The sequence below is a fragment of the Lutra lutra genome, chromosome 1 (genome assembly GCF_902655055.1).
Source record: "Lutra lutra chromosome 1, mLutLut1.2, whole genome shotgun sequence".
NCBI lineage: Eukaryota > Metazoa > Chordata > Mammalia > Carnivora > Mustelidae > Lutra > Lutra lutra.
In genome coordinates this window covers 192,849,400-192,871,538 of record NC_062278.1, presented here as the reverse complement: position 1 = coordinate 192,871,538, position 22,139 = coordinate 192,849,400, and the positions used below count along the sequence as shown (strand labels likewise).

Genomic DNA, 22,139 nt, shown 5'->3' with positions numbered 1-22,139 from the left:
GTGAACTAATACCACCCCTAGGAATTTCTCCAAAAGAAACAATCATAGATGAGCATAAAGACTTCCATACAAGGTTATCTATCACGTGCACATATCTGTCCGTGTGTATGTACACACACTCACGGATACAGAGAAGCAAATTGGAAACAACACCATAATATTTACCCACAATATTGCGGGTATTGGGATCATGAGTAATTTTTAAATTTTTTCTTACGCTCTCCCTCAATTTTTGGCAACAGACATATTAAATTTTTGATCAAAAGCACCATATCTAATTTTAAAAACTAAGCCAATAATAGGACTGAGCATAGGGCTTGATACAAAATAGATGCTAAAAAATATTATTTGAAGTACATGTACAAAATATGTATTTCCAGCCCAGATTTTTCAGCAGCTGCATCTGTTAGCAGAGTCGTGGGTCTAAGATTGCACAGTGAAGTTGGAGCCAAGCGCGATTTACTTAAATGTAATTAAACATTATCTTCATGAAAGACTTCAAGTACCCAATACTCACATCATCTACAGAAAACTGCTCCCTTGCTCTGTGAGATTGGATCCATTGTAGGTTATTTCTTCAAATCCTTTCACATTAATACCTCCCTACAAGCAGCAAGAATTACCACAAGCACAGTGCAATCCGCCTTTTAAACCAAGCACGAAATGAAACCTTGAGGGGAGAGTGAATTCATTAATTTTCTTTTTTGGTTGGTGTCAATGTCACCCTAATGTCAGCGTGTAACATTTTGTTCAAGACACGTCTTGGCTAACATAGAGAAAGAACAAATTTGGTACAGCTGTAGAGTAATTTTTGCAGGGAATAAAAGATCCAGCTAGAGAATCAACTGTCCCAGGTCCCAGCTGCACATCCATGACCCACAAGGTTGTAGGAGATGCCAGGCTTACCCTCAACTCACGCAAGGTCATTCACCAAAATACAGGAGTTACAGCTTACAAATTGGCCAGCAGTGCGTGTGAAGCAAGGTTGGGGGGTAATGAAGAAGCTTACACTCAAGAGGGAAGGGTCAAAGGCCATGTGGGGTCAGAATGTAACCTCTAGAGTGCATAGCGCTTCCCTTGGGAAGAGAAACAAATGGAGGTAAGGAGGGTTTTAGCTCTGTGTGTCCCCGTGTTTCTTGAACCTCTCCCTTTCACTCCCCTTCCTCTGCCACCACCAAGCACCATCTTCTCCCACGTGACTATGACAGCCTCCCAACTGGTGTCCCTGCTTCCATTACCGCCCATTCCCCTTTAGTCATTCTCCACAGAGCAGCCAGAAGTCTCTTTTATAAATACCATCAAGTTACTTGCAGGCTCAAAATTCAGACTTTGAACCTTGGTCTCCAGACCCTGTGAAATCTACCTTCAGTCGGCCTCACTGACTCACTTCCAACTCCCTTCCCTCTCACTCCGCTCCAGTTCCCCTGGCCTTTTATCTGCCCCTCAAATACGCCAGCCTCCTGCTCACAGGGTCTCTGCAATCTCTATTGTCTCTGCCCAGCATGCTCTTTCCTGGACCAGCTACCAGTTCCTTCTTTTTTAACTTTTGAGCTCAACAGTCATTTCTTGGGAATACTTTCTGGCCAATTTGGCTAATCTCTATGGAATTTTCCTAGCAAAGCTGGAGGGCCCTGAATCCACATTTTTAGCTGAATGTTAAAGAGACTGAGGTTTACAATAGATATTTGGAAAAGGTTGAGCACTGACATCACAAAATAAGTTTCTGGGAATACAAGAATCCAATAAAATTATTAACAATTTAGTCATTATTATAATTATATTATTAAAATTTAACAGTCAAAATTTATATGTATCCTTTGCTTGAGGTTGGTGGAGGAGTAAAATATTTGGTCCTGCCTTGCCAGGGTGTGGACCTGTCAATGGTGACAATGACTTAGGTGTGTGTGAGGACACACACCTTTTCTTTCCTCTGGATAGGAACAGATTAGGGTAAGTTTTATCATATTTTGTTTTACACAATGAATGCTGGTACACCGAATGGGTCTACAAAGATTAGAATTATGATAGAGACTAACCTTTATTTTTCTGCCTTATACTACAATTTAAATTTTATAAAAAATTTCATGGCTCAAAAGGGATATAATGCTCCTCAAGATATCAAGCTAATACATCCTTTTAATATTCATCTACTTATTTAACTTTTTGTTTTTTAATATAAAATCAATGTTTTTAATATAAAATAAACAGTTTTATAGTTGTAAGTTATGACATCTGTTTGACATATGACAGTTTGATAACAAATGTGTGTTAGTGTGTGTACAGAAGAACCACTGACTGATAGGATTCAACACAGAAAGTACATATTAAGATTTTGACTCTAATGGGTATTTGGAATGTTCCCTTATCTTTCAAAATGAATATCCAGATAGTAACAATAAGCCAGAAAGTTACACCTTGCCTGTATTGTAGACAGTATCACATGATTGGCTGTAGTAGTTATTAATGTGATTACATGATCGCTGGGCACACACAAGTGCAATGATGACAGATGTGACTTTGAAATAACATTTGATCATCAGGTGTTCCAAAGACAAAGGTGAAGCAAAGTTGCTACATTTTCACTGAAGAATAAGGCCAAACCCAAACTCTGAGGCATCTCTACCCAATGATCTAAAGTGGTCTTGTCTAATGATTGTCTGTCCCATTAGACTGTGGGTGCCACAATGGCAGGATTTTTGCCTTTTTTGTTCCCTGCTCTATTCTCAGCACCATGCACAGTGTTTAGCACACAGTAGGTCCTCACACACCTGAGACAGAGGAAGGAAAGATTGACCGAATGAATGAAGTATAGTGAATAGCATCCTGTGCTCTTCCCTCTGCGGTATGATGCTCCCCTTGACTTACAAGTATCTGGGGGAGCAGCAGGTAACAGGCCCTGGTATGAATTCTGGTCACAGTGGACCCAAAGAGCACAGTGAGTCCTAAAGGCTGCCACTTCTAGAGACCCGGCTGGTTCCGAGATTTTTTTTTTTAATTTTTAATTTTTTTTTGGTTCTGAGAATTGTTTTGTTTGGCCTCTCTCTAAGGTAGGAGTGAGTCCTAACGGCTGCTACTTCTAGAGACCAGGCTGGTTCCAAGATTTTTTTTTTTTTAATTTTTAATTTTTTTTTGGTTCTGAGAATTGTTTTGTTTGGCCTCTCTCTAAGGTAAGAGTGAGTCCTAATGGCTGCTACTTCTAGAGACCAGGCTGGTTCCAAGATTTTTTTTTTAATTTTTTTTTGGTTCTGAGAATTGTTTTGTTTGGCCTCTCTCTAAGGTAGGAAAGTGAGAAAGAGAGAAGCATTTTCCAGACCCCAATTCCCGATATACCTGGCTCAGCAGACAATCACTTAGTTCTGTTGTTGGAGGAGACAGGTTGTGTGATCTGACGCAGCGGGGAGAAAAACAAGGTGACAACACGTGGCAAGGCAGATCTGGGATTTCAAATGCCAAGATTCCTGCTTCCCATTCATCTCTCCTAATAGCCTTCAATTACTGATATTGCAACTCAGTTGTACTACTTGATACATAAAGCTTTTTATGCCTTTTGTCTCTCTAGCGAATTTACAGAAGAAAAGAAATCCCAAACAACAAAACCTTATCTTAATTAGATGGCATGAGAGCCTATTTGCTAAATGACAAGATACATCCAAATTGGCATAGATTTACTTTAACTGGTGATGCATCTAGCCATTCCTTGGGTACCTGTGTGTGTAAACACGTGTGTGTTTTGTTCATTACTTGAAACATGATAGTGGTTTGGTGTTGAGAAGTGCTCATGCCATGGGCTCACGTCACTTTTCAGACTTATTCTGTTCTTTTGGATACTGAGCACTCATTTCAGGACAGAAAACTCTGACATAATCATCATTATGACGATTAGTATTCTAAAGAGGTTTTCAAGTCCATCACAGGGACCTTCTTCTTAGCTTCTCCCAGAGCCATTTGCCATTAAGGCTTAGCTCTGAGTCGATCAACATTTATTGATCATCTATTACGGGTAAGAGATTATAAGAAAACCAGCCTGATACACAGATTTTCCCAAGTACAAGTAAGTTATCTACATATAAATGAACACAGTCCAAGAGAAACTTAAAAAAGTGCATCTAAACTAAAAAAGGGCAACCAACTGATGGCCTTTGTTACCTGTTTCCCTTTCACCCTGGCTCCAATGAAGACAATAATAAATTAGAAAGAGAAGAATAACAATTCTTAAATTGGTGCCAAGTGCTTTGCATATATTATTAAATTTGAATCCTCATCAACAAGCTTAGAAGTATTCTTAGCCTCATTTTATAGTCGAGGAAACACAGGTTTAGAAAGACTTAGTGATTCATCCAGTGTAACAAGGTCAATGGCATGATCCAAACTAAGGATTGTAAAGCTTTTACTCTTATGCTTATGTTGAACCCTTATTTTCCATATTATCACCAAAATGTTTCCAGCCAGATTCCAGCTATGAAAGGCTCCCCAGAACAGTTGCTTCACCCCAAACTCTCTGAACCACAAGCTATGGGGCAGGGTGAAAGCTTTAAGTCCTTACGAAGGAGCCCAGGGAACTTTGGGACTCCAGAGCTTAAGCACAGGAGTTGCAAAAGTTTCCAAACAGCATGATGATTGGCATTATGAGAAGAAGAGCATCTGCATTCCCCAGAGGCCCCCACTCCTCTGCACCCCTGCAGTGAGGTGAGCTCTGTATCACAGAACAGGAGGCTTTGCTGTAAAACAGATAAGACACATAGAAAGAGTGTCCGCAGCACTCTAGCCTCTCTTGAAGAAAGGCTCTGACCAAGAAAGATGCTGGAAGAATGAGCTTGTAGAGACCCAGGCTTAGGGAGCTGAGTGATTTGGCACGGTGTGACTCTGCATGAGGACTCGGGAAGGACTGCTGTCCTTTTGCATTCCTCTTGCCTTCTGGAACTAGCTCTTGTATCATCAAGTTGATGTTGATGGCAGCCTACTCTGAGGGTCTGTCCCCTGGCTCAGGAAAGAAGTTGGGACAGAGTGCCCTTCCTTAACCTTAGGCAGGTTTGGCTCTTTGCTTTCCATGTGTTTGGAGTCATACAGCCTGGATTTAAGAAGTTGTGGGATTTTAGGGCAGGCTTCCTAACTCCTCTGAGTTTCTTCCTTACGTGTACTGAGGACATAGAAGAGATCTATTTCTTACAGTGCCAGGTAGGATTCTGTGAGATTAGAGTCCGTTTTTGGCTATCACTTCTTGAGAGGCTACAAGGTGCCATTGATCAAACTCAGCCGCTAACATGGATCATATCTTCCAACACAAGCCTATGGGTCAGGTTGTATTATTGTCTCCATTTCAGATTTGAAGAAACAGAAACTCAGAAAGAGAGTCTACTTGCCCAAGGCCACCCAGTCCGTGACTGGTAGAACTGGGATTTAAACCCAGGGTTTTCTGGCTCAACCATATATTAGCTAGCACTGCAGATTTCAATGCTTGGTAGGGACAATTGTTATTGATAATGACTTTCATGAAGGGGGATGGTGATTATTATCATCAGTGGCTCTTCTGGGATCTTGTAAGCACCTCGAAAGGCAGGGCCATCCCTGGTTTATCTTTGCAGACTCACCTATGTAGCCCCTAACAGTGCTGCTGCGTATGGGTCGAAAGATGCCCACAGAGCTGAGAGTCTGCAGGGAGCTGAAACACTTGTGTTTGCACTAATGTGTGATGGCCCAGTCATCACCATCTAAACGGGCAGAGATTTGACCCATGACATAACTGTGTTTATGGAAAAGAAATGAGCCTTGTTGAATAGTTTTGCTGGATAGACAATGCTAACTAAAAAAAACAAACCAACCAACCTTCTTTTAGTGGCATAATATGTTTTAAAGAAAGGCAAAATGAGTTAAATGTACAGGATTTGGGGTTGGCTCCTGGCTCAGCTATTTATTATCTGTGCAAATTTGACCAAGTTATTTAACCTCTCTGAATCTCAATGTTCCCATCAGTAAAATACAGGGAATAACAACAGTGCTTATCTCAGGTATCAGTAGGGCATTAAACAAGACATTGATTATGAAATACTTTAGCATAGCATCTGGCCCATAGAAGGTGTTACATCAATGTAAATTACTATTTTAGACCCAGGCTATTTTTATCCCCCAACTCTCTCCCATTCCTCCAAACAAGAATGAAGCCATGATAATAACAGCCAACATGACAGGCAGTATTTCAAATATTTTGTATTTGTTAACTAACTTAATTTTCACAAGAATGTGGAAACCGAGGCACAAGAGTTAAACTAATCTGTCCAAGCTCACGCAGGCTCCCAATCATATGCTCTTGTCCAAAATGCCAAAATGTCCAAAATTGCTTCTATGCATTGATGAATCTAGACCAAGCTTCTCTTCTCTTCTCATCAGTGAGGATAAATGGAGTTCCTGGAGTTCATGCCATTACATTATTACATATAAGAAACAATATGCCATTCCTTCCTACATTCTTCTTCCTCATCACTAGGTAACAAGTGTAGTGGTTTTTCCACACCTACGGATAAATGTATTTCCCTGGATTTCCACTAAACAATGATGGGTGATCAGTCCAGATCCCAGATTACTCCAGTATTAGGTACAAATGATAGGTAAGTTCAGGCAAGGTATTCGAGGACCTGAACCAGAAAGTAAATGAACTTTGTTTCCCTTAGTCCTTAAAGGGCTAGGGCAAAAAATATCTTTGTTTTATACCAACCCTATGTTGGAGTACCCACGAAATCAGAACTTTCATAAATTTCTGACATTGTGATGGAGCATCACTGTGTAACTTTCAAACTTAAGCCACTACTCAATCATCCAGTTCTGAACTCCTACGAACTCTAGAAACTTCACCACCCCGTGTTACTTGAAATTTCTGAAAACTCTGCCATAAGGTCTGCAATTGTAGCTCTTCTCTGGGTTAGCTGGATGAAAAACCTATAGAATTGTTGGGGGAGCAGTGGTCTTGGATATCACTCATCAGAACATGGTGAAGCTGGAAAGCTTACTAACCTGTACAAGATGGGTGGCAAATTTAGGACAGAGCTGGGTATACTGTGAGGAGCTCCACCTCCGAAGTTGGTCTCTAGCACCCCATTCCTTTCCACCATCTTACCCTGTTGCTTCTTGTTTTCTCACCCAACCTGTTTTCACTCCCCGGCTCACAAGCAAACACAAACTGGTTTTCAACAAAAGTTGTGGCTTCTGGACCAAGCCTTCTGGGCTGGGAGGCCAGATAGCTTCTGAGTGCCCCAAACTGTAATTATAATTTTTCTTCTTCCCAACCCACACATCTTCTGGGAGCCTAGCAAAATTGAATTTCTGGGTCAGTGTTGGCCTTTACCACTTATGATTTAATTAACTCTGAAAAAAGCTAAGACTCTTTCTCAGAAAGGAAAGACCAGAGAAATGGTAGCCACGCTCCCAATCAGTTCAACATAAACATCTCCTGGACTGTGACCTTGAACATGGAGTATCAAGAAAGGTAAACATGAAAAGAGGTGATTCTCAGGAGGCTTCACTCCTTTGCCAATGAGGTGGCCTTTGCAGTTCTGAAAGCTCTAGTGACTCTGGAAGAATTTATCACTCTGTGCTGGGGCACTTGGACTTTTTCCACCAGCTTTTCTCTGTGGCTCTGTGTCAAAAGTCAGGTCTCTATCATTTCCCTAACCCTAATGTCTGGGAAATAGCATGTGGTCCATATTTGTTGACTGATAAACCCTTCATTCCAAATTAACTCTGGTCCTTAAAGATGCTTTAGGTTTCAAGATGGAAATCCAATCATACCCTCCCTGGCATAAGATTCTCTGACAGCTTCTCCATGGTCTTGGAATAGAGTTCAAATCCTTCATGTGGCCTAGGAGGCCCTGAGTTGTCCGGCCCTGCCTTGCTTTTCAGTCTCTTCCTGTACCACACTCCCCAACATTGACTAGTCTCTACTCATACTGCTCTCCTTTCTGGTCCTGGAACACATGGAGCTCTTTCCTATCTGAAAGCCTTTGCACTTGTTCTTAACTGCACCTGGCATCTTTTCCTTGCTATATCCTCTTTTTTTAAAAATTGAAGTATAATTAACATACATCCTTATATTAGCTTCAGGTGCACAACGTAATAATTCAACAATTCTATACATTAGTGAGTGCTTGTTATCTGTTTCACCCATCTCCCCTCTGGAAACCACCAGTTTGTTCTCTGTATTTAGGAGTTTGCTTTTTTTGTTTGTCTTTTTTTTTTCTTTGTTCATTTCACATATGAGTGAAATCATATAGTATTTGTCTTTCTTTGATGGATTTATTTCACTTAGCATTATACCTTCCAGATCTATCCATGCTGCCTTGCAAATGCCAAGATCTTATTCTTTTTTATGGCTGAGTAATATTCACACACACACACACACACACACACACACACACATTCCACACACATCTTCTTTATCCATTCATCTATGAATGGACAGTTGGATTACTTCCATATCTTGGCTATTATAAATAATGCAGCAATAAACACAGGGGTACATATATCTTTTTGAATTAGTGTTTTCATTTTCTTTGGGTAAATAAATACCTAGTAATCGAATTACTGGGTCATTCCTTATCTTTCAAGTAGCAACTGACACATTACCTACTCTGAATAGGGTTTCTTGGCCACCGGAGTACCCTACCTCCCCATTACTTTTCACTGCAGCAGTCTATTCATTTCTTTTGGAACCAAATTACAATCTACTATTATCTTATATATTTATTTATTCATTTGTTTATTGCATAAGTCCTTTACTAGAATGTACATTCTATGAGCCCAAAGCTTGATCTATGTCTTTCATGGGTGTAGCCCCAGCACAAGGTGGACCCAAGGAAGTATGTACACTTGTTGAGGGAAAGCAAGTGCTTATCCTCTATATCATTCTCTTGCATCTAAATTTCAAAGAAGCCATTCAGGAAAGATAGTCTGTTTCCATTTAAATCATTCCAAGGCCCAGTACACTGAAAACATTTTTGGTTACACTGAAAAAGGGGTACCATTAAGATGATACATGAGGCAAGGATTTGGCCGGCACCGGCACAAGTTCCTTTCTTGACTTTGTAACTGACTTACTGTGGGGGCGATTTAATGCTACTCCATTTGTATGAGTAATTTGGGTGTAATAAGCCTGGCCCATTTTGAGTTGCCATTAGGACAAATAATATATTTCAGAGAAGAAAAATGTTACAGAAAGTCATTGCATTTTGTTTTTATTTTTTGCCTTAATGTGGTCTCATTAGATAAGGTGCCACTGAAAAATGCTAGGGCTATGACAAGATTTACCAGCGAGGGCATCTTATTTTCTTCTTCCCTTGGAAAGTGGCAGGAAACAGTCTGGTTGTGTTTTCTAATTCCTGACAATAATGAAATCCATATGTCACAAAGCCCGTGGCTTGTCAGGGAATAATAAACTGGTTAAATAATCAAATGTCAAGTAGCATCCTTGGTTTCCATTCAGAAGAATGCAATTTTGGATGACTTAGCACAATATTGGACTGCCAACTAAAACTGCCTTCCTTTTTAGCCCAATTACTTAAATTTCTCTAGCATTTAACCCTCAGGGCTTGCTTTCTTTAGAAGGTAACTTACATGGTACAAAACCACCAAGAAAGTCACTTTGAAGTATATCTTCCCCTCAGGGAATATGTTCTATTTCCTTACATCAGTTTTCCCAAATTAAAGTATTTTGCATACCATCTTCCCCATCTTTGCTATTCCCACATATCAACACAGCTTCCGTGATTATTATTATTTTTTAAATCCTATCCAGGTACCACCTGGGCTATTATTTACTTAATATATTTTATTTAAATCAATTCACTTTTAAATGTTACTATATTTCTTTTAAAAATAACACTTATGTCGCTGATGCAAAAGACAAAACACCACCATGAATGGAAGGTAACACAAATTAGAAACTGTTATTGCTTTACCTGTTTATTTGTTCATGTGTTTACTGATTGTGCCCTTTACTAGAATGTCCACTCTACGAGGCCAAAACTGGATCTATGTCAAGGCTCTAGCCCCAACCCCAGGTGGACATAAGGAAAGCATTGTATGTACCCTTGTTGAGGGAGTGCAAATAACTATCCCTCCCGTCTTTCCCTTACATCTACATTTCAAAGGAGACATCCAGAAAAGGTACTCTCTTTCTCTTGAAACCACTCCAAGACCCGGTACAGAAAATATTTTTGGGTAAGTGAGATCTAAACAATGCTATGAAATTCTAGTTGGAGGCTTTCGTCTGTAGAAGACGCAAAACCTGAGGTTTCTGAAGGTGTTAAAGATTTACTAGAACCAAATAAAGATGTTCTCCTGGACCTGATCAGAACAGATAAACAAATGGAGAAGCAATGACTTCCTTATCACATGACTTGATTTTACTCAAAGCCATGTCTTGATCAAACCTAACATAATCTGTTATCCACAGAGCTAAGAGTGTTGTCCTTTGAAAAACACCTGGCATGGGAAGAAAAGTCTGCTCTGTTTCATAGGAGGTAGACAAATACATCTGAGTTCTTGAATCCACAAAGTATTTCTCTTCTCCATTCTCATGCCTGCCAGAGACTGCTTGCCTAATGACACGATTTCAATAACTTCTGCCTCAGCACCTCCATTGCTTTCCCACAGAAGCAAAAAACAATATATTACAAATGGAGGCAATATTCTTTGAAATAAACATATTGCTTGAAAACTTGTGATAACATATTTTCCTGGCTTTCCATGTTAAGACCCAGGAGAGGAGGACAACTGAATTGAGAGGAAATAATGTCTGCTTGCAAATATCCCACATTTAGCATCCAGATTGATAAAATGAAGGATGAACAGAGGACACACATACACACACAAACACACACACCTCATTTTTTCCAATCACAAAGTGTATTTAAGTCATGAACACAACATTCTTATATTATGCATCTGATCCAAAATGATCATGCCAGGTAGGGCCTTGTTTTTTTTTGTTGTTGTTTTGTTTTGTTTTTAATTTTTTAAATTTATTTTCAGCATAACAGTATTCATTGTTTTTGCCCCACACCCAGTGCTCCATGCAATCCGTAGGGCCCTGGTTTTAAGTGAAGAGAGAGTACTGGCTTAGGAAGTGAGGGAGAACTTGGAACTCCCATTACTAGGTTTGGACAATATAGACTAGTATTTCCAATGGATGCTAATAGGTATTAGTTGAAATAAGTTTGGGGAACTCATGAATAATCAAAGGCAAATAGGTTTATTTACTGTTGGAAATCTTCAAAGGTTTTTAAATGCTGATGAACACTGAAAAACTTATAAAGAGATGAAATGTTTTGCATTTCCCAAACTTAATCATGGTACAACTCTCTCTGCCCTTGTTTTCAGTGAAGACATCTCCACATTAAAGTTCTAAAAAAACACACTCTTGGACAAAGTGGGTCATGCGATGTACTTCTGGATTTGTGACTGTACTTGGTAAAACAAAAAAACAAAAAAACAAAAAAACCCAAACAACAAAACAAAAGTCAAATTCCTTGTAGACACCTGATGAGATAAGATGTGGGTTTCCAGTTACTGGGTAAAATACCTAGTAGCGGCAACAACAGAATTAATGAGTAACAAATAAAACTGGCTTGAATTGAATTTTAATTTTAGAATGTATAAATAAAGTATGGGCATCAGCAGGCTGTAAGAATAGTCAAAGACAAGATTCGGAAAATGAGGAGGGCAGAAAAAGGGCTAAACTTGTCAGATGATAAAGGGGAGTTACTAGGATAGACGGAAGATAACCTTCAAAATGATACTTTTGGGGGTAATCAAAATCAAGTAGCAGACATGATAGTGAGGGATTGATAATGGGAAAAATTATAAGTAGAAGTAGAGAAGAAAAGGAGAATATAAGTTTCAAAGGAAAAAAAAAAAAAAGATAGGATTCTGAATTAAGTCCAAACTAGGAAGAGAGGAAGAAAATGTACCTGCACCAACAGGCTCATTCATCCAACCATGTCAAGCCAGAGGCAGAGAAAAACTTCCAGGACTGAACGATGACAAGGAAAAAGGTAATGAAGAGAACTGGGAAAAGAATTGTAGATTTAGAAGTTTGATGAGTAGAGGTTTAAAGAAAATTCGTATAGAAAGGATAAAAAAAAGAGACAGCAGGAAACAAGCATTGTCAGATTTCAGACTCTGTGTATATCTCCTTGGGATACTAAGAAATGGCATATACAGGGCACTTACACTTGTTCTTCTCCTTCGGCAGACATAACAAGTTCATCAGGCACTATTTTCCTCTGAATATAGATCTGCCCTCAGAACTTTTCTTAACATAGCACTCAAGGTAGCCACTCCTGATTGATTTGACTGGACCCTAGCCATGAAAACTTGCACTCTTCATGTATTGAAAAACAAGCAAGCAAACAAGCAAATCTTCTGTGAGGTTTTAGTAATACCTGCTCACTGATGGAAGAAAAATAAAAATATTATACCTTTGGCTGGAAAAGCGAAATGTTTTAGGGTGAGATGTTTATGAATATGGACATAATAAAGCACATGTGTGGATATGAGTAAATATATATGTGAAATATGAGTATTTCAAGTAGGTAGACCGAAGTGTTCCATATTTATTTGTAATCTGAAACTCTGTTTTAAACATTCATAAGCACATGAAAATCAGCTCATCATTTACCCTGGCAGCTGAAACCTTTAAACCTAATAAAATGATATGAATTATGTTTTAAGATAAAATAGTTCATTATGAAACAACATCCTGTTAGAATAATCAGAGATTTCTCCTTCCTACTCTATCTTAGGACACCATATTAGGCCCAACATCCAAAAAGTTGGCAGAAATACCAAATAGGTTTTTCTTCCCCCACATATGACACATTTGTAAAAGCACGTATAAACAATGCATCATAACATAATAGCATTGATAAGGGTCACGCCATGGCGGCAGGTGTGGGGAAAATGAGGACTTTTGTCAGGCAGTGAAAAAGACACTGCATTCATTTTCAGTTTAAAACTAAGTTGAAAAAAAGGGAGGAAAGATAATGTGCGACAAGTTGTATTGGTTTCCATTTCATCTCGCTTCCATTCATCAATTTCGCCCAGCTTCCGACCATCTGAGGCCTTTGTCTACTCAGGCAAAGAACCACTCGAAGGCATACAATGCCCTCAGATTTCCTCTAGTCCGGGAAACATTCAGTGCTTTCTTTGAACCATTTTGTTTGAACACGCTGGTACGGTTATTCATGTTCTGCTAAATAGTTGATAATTCTCTGGGGAAGGAGAGGCAGTACATTGCTATCAGGGGTTACTGTTTTATGACTTTTATGGATTAACAACAATAAAAAAAGAAAGCTCGTTAGTCTAGGCTGGCTTAATTGAGATAGAAGAGAAATAGGTGGTAAGGAGGGAAAAAAAAGTGACCCCTCCTGAATTGTTGAGGCCTGAGAGTCTACTGACCCAGATGAATTGATCATCATTATTCTTACAAACCACTGCTGGAGAATCCTAGCTGGTCTCCTGCATCAACTCTGGCTCACTCTGCTACAGCCACAGTGATTTTTTAAAAACACATATCTGATCACTTATCTCTGTACTTCCCTTTCACGGTCTAGCAAGGCTCTCCATTGTGTGGTCCCTTCTTGTCTCACTGGCAGTTTCTGGCATACCTTGTTCTCTGAGCTCTAGCCCCACGAAAACTTCTTTCCATTCTGCTTTCCCACAGGGCCTTCGTTAACCACAGGGCCTTTATACAAGCTGACTGCCTGGAATGCTCTTTCTATTCCCACCCCATCTCATTCAACTTTTATAATACAAGCCCAAATTTCTCATGACTCCTACAGAAGGCCTACTCTGACTCTGTCCCCACAAAGTGACTTAGGTCCCCTGCTACCTCCTCTCAAAGCACTCTTTCCTTTTCAGCATTTGTAACTATTTGTAATTATATATTTATGTGATTATATTTCTGATCCTTCCACTCAATGGTGAGCTCTGTAGGGCTAAAGCAGTGACTACCTTCCTCTCCACTGGGCAACACTACCTTGTACACACACACTGAGCATTTGACAAATATGCATTGATCAAATGAATTAATATATCATATTTAAAATAACACACTGCTTTACTGACATAGTCATAATTGTGGCATATAGAGAAAGATTTTGAAAAAAATCTCTTAATCCATGAATGAAATATCATTCAGTAAATTTAATAAAACAGATTTGTATCAAACTTTCCTACACGTCCTGTTAAAGGATTGAAACTAAGGTGATTACATAGAGCTCCAGAAAGGAGATTGTTTCTTTACTTTCCTTCTGTTCTCTGCTCTGAAAAAACTGCAATCCTTAATATGGCTGCTGAATAAGAATGTAATCAAGTCATCTTGTTTGGAAAACAAACAAGGAACATGCCTTCTAGAACCTTCTGGGGAAACCAGACCTTTAAGTTGGAGTTAGACAAAATGGAGCCAATGAGAACCACCTTCTGGAAGATGAACAGTACAGGAGCAGAACTTACGTTGGTTTAGAAGCCTCGGCCTGGTCAGTCTGTAGTTTCTCTCCTCCTTCCACCTCCATTGTGCAATAAACAATGCGATTGGGAGCCAAGGATTTGAGGCCTTGGACTTCCATGATCACCACCTGGAAAGAGAATCACACATGGTGGAGGTTACTGCCAAAGCCCATGGACAGCATCACCCAGAAGAAAATATAAAGTTGGGAAGAAGTGACCAAAAAACCCAACAAGTTTCTGGCAGTTCCTATCAGTTTGCTATCAGCCAGGCTGGTACCAGTCTAGCATGAAGATACAATTCTTGATAGTGTAATTTTTTGCTTCCTGGATGGAAAGACAACCCTCACCACTTTAGAAGCTCATAGGGCCAGTCAGGTAATGTGAAATGGGTTTCTCTTTTCCTGGGTTGAATGCAGAGGATCCTTTTTCATTTCTACAAATAAATAGGCTCTGTATTATTTTCTTTAAAAATAGTCTAACTTTTAATTCAGAACTTGGCAGAGACAAAGGCCCAGAAATTCACTTTTCTCTTAGCAAATGCTAAGATAAAGGGCAAAGAACCATTTAGTATTAGAGGCAGAAAGACAGCAGGGAGTAGTGGGGCCTGGGGCAAAATAGGAGAGCATATGCTCCATCTAAATAGAGTAGTTGGCACCCACTTGCAGCCCACTGTGGCCTTGTCTTTCCTTAGTCTGGAGTTGCCAGATACTGCAGTTTTTCCTACCCAGAAAATGGAAATTTGAATCAGAATCAAAGTCAGAAATCTGATTTTGAAGTTTTGACAATAATCCAAAAAGGGAGGAATAAAATACACAAACTCTGGGCAGACCAACATTGTTGAATCAAAACAAAAACACGTCTGCAGCCGCATACTCTCTGTTCTAGACTGAGAAAAAAGCTGGTGTTTTGCTGGACCAAAGTATATCATTTACAATTCTTGGCACTTCCAACCACTACCCTTAACTCCATTCAATCACCTGAGATTCTCATATTCAGTGGTATATCCTGTCATTTATTAGAGGGGAGAGAACTGGAGGGGCGGATAGAGCAAATATACCAATTTAAAAATCTGAAACAAATGACCTGCAACAGGGATCTATAGTAAGCAAGGGATACTAAAATATCATTCAGTTGTACTCCAAAAGAGGTAATGGCAGGACACACAGGGAAGGATATGGTTGTGCAAAAAATGTACACTTCCAGGGCACCTGGGTGGCTCAGTGGGTTAAGCCTCTGCCTTCGGCTCAGATCATGATTTCAAGGTCCTGGGATTGAACCTCGCATCAGGCTCTCTGCTCAGCGGGGAGCCTGCTTCCCCCACCAACTCTGCCTGCCTCTCTGCCTACTTGTGATCTCTCTCTCTCTCTGTCAAATAAATAAATATAATCTTTAAAAAAAAAGTACAGTTCCTTCTTTTATTTCAAAATTTGTACTTACACTCTAGTTAGTTAACATGCAGTGCAATATTGGTTTCAGGAGTAGAATTTAGTGATTTGTCACTTACATACAACATCCAGTGTGTACACTTCTTCAATGGGCTTGATTCAAGGAAGAACAATAGCACTGGCCTTGAACCAAGTCAGTTTTGCTGTTTAAAAGCCCAGTGGTTCGCAAACTTGATGCAAACCAGAAATATCTGGAGGGCTTTCTAAACCCAGAAACTGCTGGGCTCCACCCCCAGAATTCTGATAAGCAGGTCTGGGATGGAGCCTAAGCCTTTTTTATTTCTAGTAATTTCCCTGGTGCTGCTGATGCTGATGATCCAGGAGCCATACTTTGAGAACCACTCTCACTCATGTGATGTGGAGCAAATGACCTGGCCTTAAAGTCAGACCACTTTTCTTTCAAATCTCCCGAGTCTCAGTCTTTCCACCTGTAAAATGAGGATAATAACTTATGCCCTATATCCCTCCGTGGCTGTTACATGAGGACCAAATACGATGGATGAGAATGTTCATATGGGAAAGAACCATACAAATGAGAGGAAATGAGAGGCACAGGAGCAAGAACAGCATTTTTTTGTAATTTGAAAGATTTAGTTCAAATCCTGAATCTGCATTTTCACTAGCCGTATAATTATTTGTAAGTTCCTTAACCTCTCTGTGGCTTTTTTCTCACATTTGCAAATGGGTCAAAAGACTGTTGTGAGGACTCATGGAGTTTATGATGCGAAGCAGGCAAATGGTACTCTATATAGGCCCGTCAGAGCACTCCCCTGTGCAAGGCTGGGCAACCTGGACCTCAGTTCTCCTGCTGCGGTTCACTGCTCTACATAACTGTCCTCCCCAGCCTTGCAATTCTGACGTGCATGAAACATGTCTTGTACCAACCTGCAAGTCCAAACCCAGTCTGCCCTGATGAGATGACCTTCCACTATCTCCCTCTTCTCACCATCCCCTCACCGTGTCACCCAACATACAGATGCACAATGATTGCTGCTGGCAGTTTTAGTATATGTGCAATTTGCTGTTCCAAGTAAAAAGTATTTGGGAAGCTTAGGGCATTTCATTCTGTACTTGTGCTTACACGTTAAAGCCTGTTTGAACCATGTACACACGGGAGTGTGGTTGGGGACTCACTCACATCTATATTTCAGATAATCAGCTGCATAATATTGAGTCCTGGTAAAGAATTAGGAAATTACGGATTTAAAAACTTCATGAAAATCAATAAACCACTTTTTTCCCACTTTCTGTAGAAAGACAAGAGGCAGTACGGAATAAATTGCCACCTTTAATTGGCAATAATCAAATTCAAAGACACCTAAGAAAAAGCATTCAGTACCTCAGGTGGCGGTATTAAAAAAGAAAGAAAGGAAGGAAGTTTCTGTGAAATTACACTGATGATTTTTTCACACACCAAGTGCCTTATATTTAACTGAATACTGCTTCTTCCAACTGCAAAATACATGTTGAAACACTGTAATATGACTATTTTGATCAGAACTGAGCATAGTAAAACAAATTATCTGCAGTTAATTCACAGCAAGCATTAATGATGTTCTAGAAAATTAACCTAGTCTTCACAAATCCTAACTAAATCTACAGAAATGTGATCTCTTTTCTTGGTCTTCCCAAGTCCAGGGCTATTGTAAAATCCTGGTGGAGTTCTGAGCTTGAAAAAGTTACGAATGGTTCTCGAACTTCAGGGCACGGAAGAGGCACTGGGTGGCTTATTAAAATGTGCATTTCGTGGTGCATCCCACCCAGAGATTCCTTCTGACACCACTGAGACATATTTTACAGATCATATAATTAACCCATTTCAAGTGTACAATGCAATGATTTTAGTAAATTTACTAAGTTGCATGACTATCATCACAAATTAGTTTTAGAACATTCTTATCTCCTCCAGTAATGTCCCTCATGTCCATTTTCACCTCCTGCCCCAGGCGACGCTAATCCAATTTCTAATCTAATGTCCATTTTCACCTCTTGCCCCAGGCGATGCTAATTTGATCTAAATCTCTAAAATCTAGAGATTTGCCTTTTCTAGACATTTTATATCAATGGAATCAAACAACATGTGTCTCTTGTGTCTGCCTTCTTTCACTAAGCAGAATGTTTCTGACATTCATCTACATCAAAGCATGTTATCTGTAGTTTGTTTCTTTTAATTGCTGAGTAGTAACTCTTTGTATGGATGTACCACACTTTGTCTATCCATTTATTAGTGAAGATACATATAGGTTGTTTCTATTTTTGACTAGTAAGAATAATGCTGCTATAAACATTTGGGGAGCAAGATTTTATGGGGACATGTGTTTTCGTTTCTCTTGGGTAGCTACCTAAGAGTAGAGTTGCATTCTACACATGGTAATTTTATGTTTAACTTTTTTTTTTCAAAGATTTTATTTATTTATTTGGCACAGAGAGAGAGAGATCACATTTAGGCAGAGAGGCAGGCAGAGAGAGAGGGGGAAGCAGGTTCCCTGCTGAGCAGAGAGCCCAACATGGGGCTCAATCCTAGGACCCTGAGACCATGACCTGAGCCGAAGGCAGAGGCTTGACCCACTGAGCCACCCAGGTGCTCCAGTTTATGTTTAACTTTTTGAGAAACCACCAAACTATTTTCCAAAGTGACTGCAGCAGGTTGTATTTCCCCTGCCTCGAGATTTGGGTCAGTAGGTCTGGGTGATGCTGGGAATCTGCACACGAAACTAGCTTCCCAGGCAATTCCAATGTAGCCAGATCAGATCCACTCCCTAAATTATATGTATGAAGAACAAACGTGAGTAGAAGTTATAGAGAAATTTATTAGCATGTGGAGCCTTCTGCCACAGTCCCAGTCTGAACAGGTTCTTTCTTCAGGTGATGAGATCAGTAAAAAAGTCTCCACTGCAATAAGAGGCTCTCTATGGTGTAGCCAACAGGAGACATGACAGGAAAGAAAATCTACAACTCATCAAATGATGCTAGGTATTTCTCTCATAAATACGACACAGGATGCCAAAATTTTAAACTTTCTAGATTGCATAATGTCTTTACAAAATCCTTGAGCACTGCTTTAAGATGGAAAATAAAGCAAGATTAAATTAAGTATGTGGTTCTTAAGACTGCATTTCCTTAAGAAAAGCATGGGCTCCTGGAGATGGGGAATCACTTGCTGATTAGCTGACCTATGCTTAGCAAGCTGTTATTTTAATAACTGGTCTGGGGGTGCAAGGAGGAAAGCAAGCTAGCTGTGGTGCGTCTAATCACCCACATCCTGCTGGCTGTGCCAGAAGATGTTTAAGGGTTTAGGGCTTTTTACCTCCAGAGAGAAAGATAGCACAACGTCTGATTTGGAGAGCTGGTTCTCACTCTCCTCGCCCATGTCGATAATGGAAGCATTGTGGCTGCGTTTGAGTTTCTGAAGCTTGAACTCGCCGCCTTTGGACACCGGCATGCTCTCTAAGTTGGCCATGAGCAGGTTGACTGATGACTTCAGCTCCTCAATGTACATGTTTTCCATTTCTTTAGATACAAACTTGGGAAATTTGCGCTCCTTAAAAAGAAAAAGAAAAGTATGAGCAGAAAAGTAAATAGAGACCTGATTTACATAGAAGGTTTCCATCTTACAGCCCAGAATTATAATAACTTCTACCACTGGTGAAATTTTGCTCAGATATTGTGGTGTTGTGCTAGAAAAATGTTCAACCTAGCTGAGTTGATAGCTGCTTGCCTTCTAGTTATTTACAATCTCTAACAGCTGAGAGATATATACATAAACATATAGTAAGAAAGAGTCAAATGTTTTATTATAGTCCAATTTTTCCCCCAGTTTTCTCCAGCAAATTTGATTTGTGGAAAGAAAAATGGGGTGATATTTTTTAAATCTGGTTTCGGTTGAAACAGTTTTTCTTTTTAGCAAAATGCAATCAGTTGTTTTTAAGTTTAGAGACAGAAAGACACCCTATTTCTGGATACATATAGAGATTTTCTCACATGAATAATTCAAGAGGAGCTCATTTGAGATGTTTCAAACATAGCCTGTAGCTATTTCTAAAAGGAATAGTAGAAAGAATAGTTACCGTTTTCAAGAAAAATTGAAAAAATTAATGAAGTGATGAAAGACATGATTAAAATTCTTTAGAAAAGAAGATTAAAGGAATTCAGTATAAAAACTGACCTCTATTTTTTCCTTCCTTGCTTATGAATTCAGTTGTAATTGCAACATGCTTTAGCTATGCTATTTAATTTCTTTATACCTCTAAGTTGTCCAAGTGCCTTAAATATACTTTGGATTAATCACCTTCTCAAAGAATCATTTTCCACTTGAAACATGAACTTGCCCTCCTTAGTCTTGGTTCATACTGATCAGGTTGAGGGGCAAGCCACATCAGTTTGACTTTTTTTGGGGGGGGATGCAAGTGACAGAAAAACCCAATTTGGAACTGGTTTAAACAATGAAGGAAATTATTAGTCTGAAATGTCCTGGGGGTAGACCAGCTTCCAGGGAGGCTGGAATCAGGACTCAGATGATATCACAACTGAATTTTTCTCCCAAATCTTGGTTTGGGTTTCTTTGGGTTGGTCCAATGCTCAGTCTGGCTCCCCTTAATGTCACAGAAGGGTTGCTAAAGATCTGTACCTTATAACATCACATTATGCTATCTAAAGGAAGGATGAATATCTCTTCTTGTAATGTCTTTTGTTCCAAAATTCTCACCCAAAGTCCGACTTATGACATACTCTAAACCACCTTTTATGGCTGGTGATATGTTGTGTTGAGTTGCTTAGGCATGAGTTATTTCCTCCATCCCTGCGGCTGAGGATAGAATTCCACCTGGATCACATGGGACATGAATTGGTTTACCAAATTGGGTGGCCAAAAAAATAAGATGCATAGTATGTGGGTACCTAGTATGTGGAACCCAAATCAACCAACTAATTCAATTAAGTGGCCAAAAGTCAACTGAATTTACCCTCTCCAGCAAGTGAACTGAGAGATACTGAGATTGCAATTATCAGTGGAGCTGAAATAGCAAGATCGTGTAGACTCATGGATAGCTGCCATATTGGAACACGTGAAAGACTAAGACACTTAACAAAGAAGTGAGACAAGGAGGTAGAGAGAGGATAGAGGTAGAGACTGACAGAGGGAGGGAGGAAAGGCAGGAAGGTAGGAGACGGGGGAGAGGAAAAAAGAAGTTATTTAGGGTCACAAAAAGGAGCTCTGAATTTTTATTGTTTTTCTAATTCCCATAAAGTCCACCTATTTTTCCTGTTGGATCTTTTGAGAGTCTTTTGTTCTCCTTTCAATAAGTCTCCTCACACACTAGTTAGCTAGAAGGGTATTTCTTTCTTGCTACCATAGAAGTTTCACTAAAATTTGTATCGCAAATCCTCTGTATAGAGCTTGGAGATGTCTTTGTGCTATGCCAGTCTTCTTCCTATCCAGGGGCTGTCATAAGCCTTCCCCTTTCCCCTTTGCCTCCTTAGGTAATTCTCCGTCATCTTGCCATCTTCTGTATTTCAGCCTCAAAATTTTATTTCCCTAGGTGAATCCCTTTATTATACTTTCTTATAATACCTAGGCTCAACTTTTTGGTAACACTTATTAAAATTAATAGAAAACCGTGAAATTTATTTATTGTTTATCTTTCCCGCTAGGCCACGATGTCTGTCTTGATACCCTTGGTGAATTCTTATTCTCTAGAATAATCTTTGGCACATAGTAAGTACACATATGAGTTGAGTGAATGAATGGATGGCTTGTCAAACTGTCCATATTAAGTTATCAATGCAGCTAAAACTCAGTCATGAGGTGGAGGCAGAGAGATGATGAAATAGTTCTGGAAGAACAGTGAGATTCTGCTTTTCTGTGTAAATGAGCATGGGGGTCTGAAATCTACCCAGCAACCTTTGAGTGCTTGTTCCTTCTGGAGCCTTTTAGTATAATCACTTCCTGCTTTATGGTTGGGCTCAGTCCACCAGTGAATGTTTCTAAACACACTGTGGGTGAAAGTAAAAGGAGAAGCAGGATAGACACCTCTGAAATAACATACTAGGTTGATGAGCTCAACGAGAACTAGTAATGATTCAAGGCAAGAATCTTAATTCTAAAATTTTGCACAGTAGGCTTCCTTTTTCTTCTTATCATTCTTGGACTCAATCCGGGATAACTGTGAGCCTTAAAGACTTGGACAAACTTTATGAAAA

The 22,139-nt window shown here is 39.6% G+C and overlaps 1 protein-coding gene across 25 annotated transcripts in view; it reads right to left on the bottom strand.

The window, feature by feature from the left end:
- Nucleotides 1-22,139, bottom strand: part of CADPS (calcium dependent secretion activator) — a 477,655-nt gene that overhangs the window by 223,276 nt on the left and 232,240 nt on the right. For all 25 annotated transcript variants that reach the window (XM_047690232.1, XM_047690260.1, XM_047690359.1 and 22 more), the window contains exons 5-6: nt 19,249-19,482; nt 14,503-14,624 (exon numbers count right to left, since the gene is read on the bottom strand). In XM_047690232.1, the coding sequence (XP_047546188.1) occupies nt 14,503-14,624; nt 19,249-19,482 (356 nt within the window). The remainder of the gene's footprint in view (nt 1-14,502; nt 14,625-19,248; nt 19,483-22,139) is intronic.